The 12014-nt window shown below is 36.8% G+C and overlaps 1 protein-coding gene across 4 annotated transcripts in view; it reads left to right on the top strand.

Annotated features, from left to right (window-relative positions):
- The first annotated feature begins 1302 nt into the window (after positions 1-1302).
- BEGAIN (brain enriched guanylate kinase associated) overlaps positions 1303-12014 on the top strand; it is a 161289-nt gene continuing 150577 nt past the window's right edge. For 3 of the 4 annotated variants that reach the window (XM_074909294.1, XM_074909293.1, XM_074909292.1), the window contains exon 1: positions 7996-8770. In XM_074909294.1, coding sequence (XP_074765395.1) covers positions 8027-8770 — 744 coding nt within the window. In that variant the 5' untranslated portion in view covers positions 7996-8026. Of the gene's footprint in view, positions 1371-7995; positions 8771-12014 lie in introns of those variants that run through there. The other variant, XM_074909295.1, reaches the window with a different exon arrangement.

Raw genomic sequence — 12014 nt, 5'->3', positions numbered from 1 at the left:
GCTATTACTATTCAGAAACAAGAAGAAGCAATCATTGGTAAATATTTCTGAGACAGAATAGGAGGGTGAGGAGGAGGAAGGGGGCTGCATCTTGTGAAGCCTCCAAGGGGAAATGGTGACTTCATGGTCAAGGAGATGGCATTGCCTAGATGAAAAGCCTCATTCTTTCCTTATCATTTGTGATTTCCTAATCCTCCAAAATAATGATCCTAATGAAATCCCACAAACTTAGTAGAGGTCACTTGCTCTTATGAATGTCAAAGGTCCCAGGGACTTGACCCACTACAAAAAACCTGAATTTTTGTAACATGTTCTTGAATGACTCAGACTAACAAAGAATTTACTAATTTGAATAAGCTCGCTGGACAGGGGGAATAAAAAAGATAATATCATAGCAACATCTTATTCCTTTGCAGTTTATGCTTTTGACAAAGACTTTCCTCCCAGTCTTAAACTTTCCTCTATGTTTAACATTTAATTAGTAGAATTACATATCCCTGTAGATGTACAAAAGATGACAAGAAAAATGCTGCTGTACTGAAAGACTTCTTCAATACTCCAGGAAATATCACTGGGATGGACTTTGGGTAGCCTTAATTCAGGTGGTATCACATCAAAAAGGGATGTTATATGGCTTCAGAGACAGCGAGGCCTTGCAAACTGTTGCATCCAGCATCAAACTAGGAATGGATTTAAGTAAAAGAAATTAAATTGGCATAGAAAATATAATTAATTTAAAAATAAAGCAGAATTCAGTGGGCAGTAAATGTTTTCATTCCACCTGAAGAAAAAGGAAGTGTATTTTTATTCCAAGTCTGATTTTGCATGAGAAACTAATTCCATTCTTCCACTCACTTTTCCTCTCTACTGTCTTAAATTTTCTTACACTTTTTCCTCCTCTTTTGCCTAATAATCATAAAGGATATAGGGTCTGGGAAATAGGAAGAGAGAAAAGGGAGAGAAAAATGAGGAAAACGATATACCTAATTTGGAAAGTCACATTGACACTGCCAACCCACCTCAAAGAAGGACAGGTTTAAGAATAGACTCAAAGGATTTGACACTTTCCTAAAAAAACACATGTTCAAGGAGCAGTGGAAGAAACTAAGACTCCTCGTCTGTGTATTCTCAGAAGGATCAATTATTTTGCTGTCTTTTCACCAAGAGACTACAAAGTGAACTGGAAACACACTGTCAAATGCTAGTGTAATGCAGATGACCTACAGCTCTACCCATCCTACAGCACAGCTACAAAGAAGGTACAGCACATGAAGAAGAGCTCATGGAGCAGCTGGCTAAAGCAGAAACTGAGCAAGAAAACGATGATGTTGGCAGACAGAAAGCATTTTGTGGACTCATTCACAGTCAAGGTACGCAGCCATGGTTGGTCACTAAACACTACTCTGATAAAGAAACTGTTATTCACAGATGCTATTATCTTCTGTTAGCTAGGAAACTCCACGTCTCTTGGATGAGGATGACAATCTCTCAGGCAAATGATATTACAAGCTTTTAGTGTTAAGTTCCAACGCAGAGAAAATGGCATAGTGTATATGCTCTGAAGTTTGGCCTAACTAGACCACAGATCTGTTCCCTATATTCTAGACCAGCCTCTATATCATTTTGTATTCCTCTCTTCAAAGCAGTCCATTGTCTGAACTGTGGATAAATAAGAGAACACTTAAAACCCTTGAAAAAAGATCACAGTCTGAAGCTTCATTTCTCTGACTTTTCTCATCAAGAGTAAAATTCCTCTTCAAGGGAGAATGAAAGGGGAAAATTCCCTTGGAAATTAAGGGTAACCAATTGTCATCATCTAATGCTGCAAGTGCTTGGTACATTTCTTTGAGTAGATTTAAAAATATACACAGCAACATGTGTCCACAGTGCAATTTTCTACTGCTAGGGAGCAGACGACAGAACAGCCAGCAGTTTACAATTTACATTAATTTGGCTGCTTGCACAGTAACGGAAGGCAGTCTGACAGTATGATACTGAATGCAGTAAGGACCCATGTTGAATGGAAAGACTATTTTCTTGTTGGACTGCCATAAAAATAATTTTTAAATTGGTATATTAAAACATTTTGTGCTCACACTCTTCTCTTCCTTAATTTTTAATTCATTTTTTAAAGCTATAAATATAACTTGCATATTAAATGAGTGGCTGGCTCTAGTTTTACTGCAGCTGTGGCATTTTCAGAGAACAGTGACTCTGTTTTCAGAGTGGTGTAGGATTTATGCTAAAAAACATCCCTCCTCTAATGCTCAATGTTTCTCACAGGCCTAGCACCGCTCTGCCTGGTATACAGCTACAAATTAAATGAATCAGACTTGTGACTGTTGGCAAGAAAGATGGCACAGCAGTTTGTTGTATTGTGTTTGGTCACTCTAGTTGTAAGGTAAATGTTTTCCTCATCATGGTGGAGAGGTAGATTAATTAGAATTTAGAGGAATTTAGATCCTTTAGACTTAGATTCAAGATTGGATGCAGACACTGTCCACCATGCAGATTCATGCATAGAAGCATGAGTTTCTTAAATGTCTCTAGTCTGTGACACACCACAGTACCTTTTCATATCCTTTTCATGCCAATAAAACCTTGCATATGTTAAGATTCCAAACTGACTTAATGGTGGCAGCACTGGTCCAATTTTCTGCTACAGAGCTACCAACAATTGATAGAGAAAGGAAAAACTCATTTTATGATTTTTAACTTGTTCCATTAAAAGTCACTCATTAAAACAAAGGAACTGAACTTTCATTCTACTGGTCCTGAAGACAACTAGATTTTACAAAGTTAGAGCAAAAGTTTGCTGGAATTTTCCTTATGACTGCAAGACATTCAAGTGTAACCTACTGAGGTAAAATTACTAGAGGCAATACTGCCTGCATGTACTGTCCATTAGAAATTATTTGTTCTATAAAGAAAAAAAAAGTGAAGATAATATTTAGTGAAATTGAATTTTTTCTATGTGACACCTAACATCCTAGAAATAGACATTATTCCCATTAATTTGGAAATAATTTCTGGAAAATAACTAAAGAAAACAATGTTCAGAAGACTTTAAGCCAACACTGTCTTGCTAAAGAAACTAGGCTAGACAACCTTGTATTAAAAGCAAATTAGTATTTGGCAACAATTACAGAAAAAAAAAAAAAAAAAAGAAGAAAAAAGAAACCATCTGTTAAAAGAAAACCAGAGAGAAACTTTCATATTATTTAAAGGGGTAAAATTAAGTGTAAAAAAGAAAGGTCCCATAAAACACTTCAAAATGAGCTGCATTAAGTGCAAAGAGTATTGGATGATAAGATGCAATAAAATTTTCATTAACGGCAGGAGAGAAGAGTATATCTGAACAAGAATGGGCACAGGAAGAGTTGGGATATAGCTATTTTGAGATTGGGCTATATGCTGAAGGACTTACACATCTCTAGAGCAAACTGAGAACTTTGAAAGAAACTGCAATTCCTAGCAACTCTGGTGGGTTTGGCTCTGGTGCTTAGGTAGTATTTAAGAGCAGCTGAAAGGCTGACTGAGAACTAGATACAAACTGCTTGCAGGAAATACACTTCATTAGAGTGGAAAAACTCATCCTTCACTGCAAAAAGAACAACATAAAAATCTTGGAGTCTACTCAATGACTACAAAATTCTCTGGAATCAACCTTACCTGGAATTAAAATAAACCCAAATATTGTTTGAACTCATATTTACACCTTTTTTTTCATTAATAGACTAAAAATTTATTAGGAATCTCAAAATGTGGAAAACTTGTTTGATTTTTTAATGTAAATAATATGCTGAATATATTATCATTAATGTATCAAGAAGAATAAGTTTATACAAAAACTTTGCAGACTTCTTTAGTACTAGAACTGTTGAATGTTGTCTGCTTTGACCCCAAAATGATCATATCTTCCAGAGTTCTACACAAAGAAACTTCCAGTTGTCATAACAACCTACTGCAGCAAATACAAGATAGCTTGTATTTGCTTTCGATACTATTAGCAATAATCTCCTGAAGTTTAAAAACCAGGAATATTATTTAAAGAAAGGAGGGAATTTATCTATTTATTTTAATTCTCACAAAATTCAGCCATTGCAAATCTTCAGACAGTGGTCTGTGAAGGCAATACATTGCATCAAGTCATGTTTGCACGTAACTGTTATGTTCCATTTTTATACAAAATATGCAGGTTTCTAATAATGGCTGTGTAAAGTGACACTCAGAATATAAATAAGCCTAAACTAACCTTTAGAAAAAACTTCATGTGTTTTTCTATGTAACAAGTTTACTAGACAAGTCCCTCAATGCTTCAGCCTTCCAAATGAAATACTGAATCATCATGAAAGTCCCATTTAAGATGTGATCTTAGCTATCATTCTGTTATAAATGTTTCAGATTCAGCAGACAATTTAACAGGAAAGAAACAGTATTGCTCTGTTTATATTCTTATATTAATACTAAAATAGAAAAACTTAGTCATTACACTGCACAAAATTACAAACTGGATCCACCTGAGTCCCTAGAAATGGTTCACTTATGATTTATCACTATGTGAGTCTTGATAGTACCTACAGATGTTCAGTTTGATCAGGGCCTCATTATGCAAGATTCTGTACCAATGCATAGAAAAAGATAGTCCTTTCCTAATTTTTAAGGACAATTAATGGTGGCTACAGAAGAAAGTGCAGGCATTCACCAAAGGTCAACTAACAAGGTAATGGCAGAGTTGCTAACAAAGGACATCTTCACAGTGAAGTCTGTCACTTAGGTCAGACAGTTTTTCAACTGATTTGTACAGGTATACCATATTATCCCAAGAATTGTGCCCACCGTTTCTAAAATAGGATAAAATTAATGCATAAGTTTTTCTCTTAAGATTATTTTAATGTTCATATGACAGGTTTAGACGAGCTTGGAAATCCAGCAAACATCCGCCTAGAGGAGGCATTCTGTAGCAAGAAATAACAGCAGAATTTGAGCCCTCTGAAGGTATTTGTTCCAAGAGTACAGCCCAGACTACTGCAGCAATGCATTGCTATTCATGCACATACCTGCTTGCACTGGGAGGAGAATTCTCTTTATCATCAATTTCTTCAAAAAGATTTAGATATATAAAGCAAAATAATTTTAACACTTTAAAAAGGCATTAACATATAGAAAATAAATAATGAATATCAAATCATTATAAAAACATTCAAAGTGTCAAACATCCAGATTCTTAAGCATAATTTGGTTTAATAGCTTCTCTATTTGTGCATGTGACTAATGGAAATAATTTCTGTGATTCAGGTAGTCTCTAGAGAATATTTTGGTGAATTTCCTTAAGACAGACCACTGAACAGTTATTGTTTCTATAAACTTTGATAACATCTATTCCAATCAAGATTTAGAGGCATTGATGTGAAAAGATCTATATCATTCAGATAAGAAGACTTATTTGTCATTTAGAAGCTGTGGCTTAATAATTTTTCTGAATAATTTGATATGTCTATGTCACATGTTTAAAGTCATTGGGCAGAAATCATCTGAAGAGAAAAGCAGGAGTATAAGCAGTATAAGAAACCCCACAAGTGTTATATACCTTACCTAGCTTATCTATAACCTACAACCTGATAATTTTCCTATTTTTTTAAAATTATATTTGTCTGATCTACAGATGACATGTCAGAACAAAAGGGCTCAATCCTGACAACAGAAGAGAATTATATGAGCCATTTCTGTTGGCTGTACCACAGACTTCTGTCAGATTCAAACCTTAAAATTTGCACGTATGCAATGGATAGCTGAATTTGTGCTTGTAGTTAACATAGCTTTGTTCATGCACAAATGAGCCCAATCCCTCATGAATAAAAAAGCTCTTCTCCAAATATGTACAAGACATTACAGGCTCAACAATGAGGCTTGCTCTGTTTCTGAAACAGACATATTAATAAAGTACATTAAAATTGCAGAACTCACACTTTGCCAAGCTCTAATGGATCCTGGAAGGCAAAAGACATGAGACGCATTAGCACAGACCCTGCCTCTTTGGGGAATCCTGTTTGCTTCAATGCCTAACCATAATTTTGCCAAAGTTTGTATTAGGACATACTGAAAAAGCCCTAAATCCTGGCTTTACAGGAAAAGAGTAGTGCTATATTGTTCCCTGACTGCATTGAAAAGGTCATGAAAATCTTTGTGTTGAAAAGAGAAAGCATTTGCTAGTCCTTTAAACTGTTACCATTCACATTCAAGTGAGAGAGGAATAAATTCATCTAAAACAACACAGTGTGAACAGGATTAATGCATTTTAAGCCCCATTGTCTCTGTGATCAGGATAATGTTTGTAAAATGCAATGGAATGGCACAGTCCCATAGAAAATATGGAAGCATTTCAGAAAGTAATTCCAGTAAAAGCAATTGGTTCCTGATGTGTTAAAAGGATCTTCCCGTCCCCCTGTTATTTGCAAAATTAATACACTTACTATGTTAATTTGAGAGATTTGCAACACTTCAGCAGCTTTTATGAACCATGGTTTAAATGAGTCCTGGAACTACTAACATGGAGACAATAAATTCTGTGCAGTGGGCAAAGTGACTTGTAATGAGGGACCTAAATATAATGTCTGTTTCAAAAGTTCATGGAACTACATTTCAACCCTAAACTGCCACTGATCTGCCAGCCATGTATTGTACTTTTAACTGTGCTTTTCACTGACTTTTTTCCCCTTCCCTGCCACCTTTTCCTACTCCTCAACCCCTTCCAGAGATCCTTCTCATGTCACCCTGCCCCAGTGTTTAGGGGAGGTCACTCAGGCTTCTGTTTGTGATTCACTTCTCTTTTCTTTCTCCACCTGCTGCATTTCATCAGTCAGAAAGCCATGGTGGTGGCAATGAAAGTGATGTAAGCACAGTCTGATTCCCACTGGACAAAAAGTGTTAAGCGAAATGCTTTCATCCTTATGCTAAAGTAAGGAGATGCAAAGCAACGCTTTTGAGTTTATCAGTCAGTTCATTCTCTGGTCAGTTCCTGTGGCAGCACATCATCAGGACACTTCAAATCTTCACGTGATTATAAAGTCAGACAATAACCCTTAATCTCACTTAAACTAGCCTTCAGGTTCTTGCATATACAAAGCAAAAATAGAAATTCTGCACTTCACAGTTCAAGCTTGCCTGTCTATAAAAACAATAAAGCATGAGAAGAGCTTCACATGGAAAGTACTGGAAGAATCCATCATTACTACTCCAAACTCATTTACAACGCTGCAATATTGTACCTCCCTTTGAATTCAAACCTTTAAAAATTATTTTAGAATGAAAATTATGACAAGAACAGGCAAGGAGAAAGTGAGAATGACATTCTCTTTTTGACTTTCTGGGTCTAGCAGACCTGTCACTAAGCTTTCTAATAGGATAATGAACACTAGTAGCATTAAGACGATATAGCATGACCTTCTTTAGTATCAGATTTTGAAAAGCCCTGAAACAGAACCACCCCATAATTTACTTAGTGAGAATTGATCTACATCATGGCAGTTCAGTTTCCAGTTCAACAGACAGGAATATCTCATATGTTGCTTTGGATCAATGAAAGCCCATGTTCATCCACTAAGCACTCAATACTCTGGAAACTTTGCATGTCCTATAGATTCTGTTTATTGTTATGGCAAATTAAAATGATGAGAATGTGCTATTTATGAAACATATGCATAATTTGGGATGATATGGGATAAAATGTTGTGGCTGCACTGTTATGCCTTTCAAAGTTGTGCCTGCTGTCTTACAAGATAGAGAAGGATTTATGGGAATGCTACTTTCACTGATGCCAGCTGACATACAAACACAAAAATAAATGGAGCCACTGTCAAAGGGCTCCATATCCCGTGTTAAGCCAGAGGGTGCTGTGAGTGGAAGATTAGCCAAGCAAGAGGGGGTTGGCAGGGTGACTGAAGAAAAAGCATGCAGTGCATCCACCACTGCATGTGTACCAGAAGTAGGAACTGATGCTGAGTGGAAACTCTCCGGAGATTTGACAATGAACAGTTACTCAAAACTCTGCAGCTCCAGTGAGGACAGCTTTGAGTTACAGAGTAGTGCAAGGTCAGAAGCCAAAAGCTTTATTAAAAGCAAAAATAAGGATGAAGGCTATCGACCTCATCAATCAAAGCCCTGTCAGAAAGGGGATGAAAAAATCTGCAGACTGGAACACTGTTCTCTATATCCAGCAGAAGTGGGAAACACAAGCCAAAAGCTCCAGAGGCAGAAGACAGCTCACAAGAAAAGCAGTTCCTCTGCATCTGATTTGAGCTTGGTGAGTCAAGGATCATCAAGTTCATTGTCTGTTGTGGAAGAAAAAATCGAGGCTAAACTCAAATTCTCTCAATTTATTAATGAAGTTACTTTCAGAGTGCTTGATCCCACAAGCCTGAGGGCATACCAGTCTGATAAACTGAAAAATACCTTTCCATCCAGTGCGAGAAGCCTAGATGATTTGCATATTAAGAGCAAGTCTCCTGAAAGCTGGAAAGAGAATATTCTAGATGAAAAAACCCACGAAGAAGTAGACATAGAGGGTCTGAGAAGTGACGACATTGTGGCTGGAGCACAAATATGCAAATTAGAGAAATCCTTGTCCCTGGATACAAGTCCCTCTCTCAGGTCACTTGATAATGGTGCCTCATGCAGAACAAGATCTGGCTTGCCTGTAGAAATTATGATTTCTCGAAGCAAAGAAACACCAGCCTCAAAATCTGCGTCTTTGCCTAGAAGTACAGCCATGGTGAGCTCTCTCTCAATTGTGTCTTTGGGTGGTATGTGACGAGTACTTTTGCATTAACATGACTATTTGAGAAGTGTTTCTGTCGTCCTGGGTGGGCTCTTACTGGGTACAGAAACTTTTCTCCTGAGTGGAACAAACATGGAGGGTTTATTTTAAGTAGCTGAAGAAACCAGCTCTAGGAGGTATGGGAGGAAGGAAAGACAGGATACAACTCCCTAGTCCTTTTAGTTTGGTGTTGTAAAGGAAGACTTTATGAGATCAAACAAGAACAGTATTCCTGCACTTTAATAAAGAACATATATATATAATCAGATCAGCTCAATATGAGCAGTCAAAGCACCCTCAGGAAAGGGTAAAGAGTACTGTGGTAGACTACTCAGGTAGTCAAGTTCACTAGCTTAGAATTTACTGAGGTAACTCAACACTAAACAGGCACGTTCAGTTAGTGTGTTTAAGTACTAGAGAGAGCTCTGACATCCTGAAAATGTTGCTAAGGTTTGTGTATGGAGTTAACACATCTAGATTGATAATTTCTTTCCTGATTTCTCTGAAAAACACCTTAAGAACTGAAAAAGAAAGGAAAAAAGGCTGAAGCTTTCTTCTATTGTCTGCTCAAAAATATTTATGTTTTTAATTTTTTCTTATGAGATTCTGTGGTTAAGGAAGAGGAATTTATGCTTATGGATGAGGGCAAAGGGAAATTATTGTTCTTTGTTTGCATGGCACTGTCAGAAATCTTGAGCTGCCAAACCTTCAACTGATGCATTATGCTATTATGTCTCCAGAGAGGTAGTTGTAATCCTGCTAAAACAATAAAGGTCCAGGAACTGTTGCTTAAGACTATACACATGTACACAGATGTTGCTAAAATGGGAGCTGCTACAGCTGCATTATTCTTTAAAAAGACTATTCAAATTTAAAAACAAAGAAACAAAAGGTTGTCTGTTTTCACAGAGGACTGTAACAAGTGGGAAAACATCCCAGTTTTAAGAATTTCATGCAATCTTCAGCAACCCAAGATTAGGATTTTATAGGATATCCTTGGATGTTTTAATTATCATCTATCAAAGATGACCAGAGGGAAAAGAGAAAAGGTGAAAGATAATGAAACACAGACAGAATTTGAACACTGTGTCATGTCACAGCTCCGCAATGGGACCTGTCCTGCAAAAGGGTGAGGAGGCTCCAGTCTGACCTCATGAAAGGATATGCTTTTTGCACATTTCAATTAGCAGTCTGTCAGAGCATCTTTTCCAGTGGACTTGCTCATACTGTTCTGATTGGAAAGTCCAACAAATCGAGTACTAACTGACTAATCACTCCCGAGTGCTCTGTAATTTCACTCAGTTAATGTAGTCATCAGTCTACTCCAATTTAAGCATCAGCCTGCTCTAAATCTAGTAATTTAAATTAAACACAGTCGTTACCAAGCATCTTACCTCAACAAACAATGCCTCAGACTGCAGAGTTCAACATGAGAAAAAAACGAGTAGTAGGGCAAAAAACAAAAGCAAAACATGTTCAGCCATGTCTACACATTCATGTCTTACATGCAAAAACTTTGACTTTGATGAAATTTATTTAGTGCAAGTCCTCACCTGAAGCATGCCTAGTAAGAAGCAAAGACTGTACAGACAGTCTTGGGTGCCATTATTGTAAAGATATTTTAAAAGTACTTGGTTATGTAATGTTCATTTGAATACGCATATAGAACATACCCTAAAACTGTTTCATGTTTTAGTTGCCAAGTTATTATTCATATGCAGAAGATAATCTTTGAGAGAAATAAATGGATCCGGTTACATTGACTTAAATATAAAAGCAGGATAGCGGAGATATAACAGCACACATCCTGAAGAACATGAAAGAACATGCTTGAAAGTTTGAGATTAAGAAAGCTGCACCTAATTAAAAAAAAAAAAAAGTGACTTAGAAGAGGAGTGCTGTGATATTGCCTCCTGTCTGTTGTGTTTTCTAAAGACCCCTGAGGTGTCCACACTATATTTGATGTGTCTATATTGGATCCAGACCCACTAAAGTGATTTTCAACTTTCAGGCTTCTGAGAACTGGTCAAAATATTCAGGGACATTTCTGCAGCAAGTATTTATCAGTTTGCAAACAGCTGCCACTGAAATGAAATCTCACAAAGAAACCACCTTCACTGTGGTGATCTATGCAGAGGAATTTCCAGTCAGCTAGCAGGATCAAAATGGATGCTCCATTTAGCAACTGAAGTTAAAAGGGAATTCTGATAGGTAGAAAGCAATTACAAAAGAAGATGATATGACATTGCTATGGTCTAAATATTTTAGTAACCTGGCCAGCAGGTTGAAATTATTTCTCATTTCTACATTTTCATCTAAATTTGAACTCACTGGATAAATAAGCAGAAAGGCAAAATGATTTAACTAGATGAAAGCAAGCCTCCAAATCCACACCAATGTAGAGGAGAGTGCACAACTCAATGCTACATCATACTTCTGAGCTGAAATGAAATGGCCATCTCAGTAGGCTGAAAAAGGCAGGAAAAATCTGAAAAGGGTTGCATATTGCAAGATTTCTCAAAACGGGGAAGACATGCTTGTCAGAGTCTGTCAAAGGAGAGATCAACACAGAGAGAAACATGTTTGGGTCCAAACAATATGTATTTTCCTCAGATCCACGGTATGTTTCAAAGACAGACAGACATGAGAGAAGACCGGTATATGTCTTTTAATACACATTTTATCTTAAATATATTTGTTCCAAGGAACCAGTGCCTTCAGGAAAGCTTTGGGTATGACTGCTACTGTTCCAGAAGGAAACTATAGGTAAAAATTTAGTTCTAAGTAAAGTAAGTCTGCAGCATCTTGAGATTTGAATCAACCTGAATATTGCATTTCAGTTAAGTCATACATGATTGAGGATCAGCTTTCCAGCTAGATCTCATCTTTATGTATCTACTTTTGCCTGCACAAGGGACCATATAATACAAAATTAGATATTGATTTTTCCTGATCACAGGAAAGCAGTTGTTTGTTTCTTAGAAGAGCTGTATCTTTCCATCTTATGAGAAACTGTCAGTAGTACACATTCTGTGTGCACAAGGTCCTAGAAACACTTAAATATTGACCTCATCATTGCAACTATATGCATACATATCCTAAGGTATTGTGCACTTGTCACCTAAGGCCATGACATCTCATCACACAAAATAAGCAAGGTCAAGGCTGATCAATACAAATGACTTACTAAAGCTGCAAT

The sequence above is a fragment of the Athene noctua genome, chromosome 6, assembly GCF_965140245.1.
Source record: "Athene noctua chromosome 6, bAthNoc1.hap1.1, whole genome shotgun sequence".
Classification (NCBI taxonomy): Eukaryota; Metazoa; Chordata; class Aves; order Strigiformes; family Strigidae; genus Athene; species Athene noctua.
Note: the sequence above shows the minus strand (reverse complement) of the source record. Positions and strands in the feature narration are given on the sequence as shown.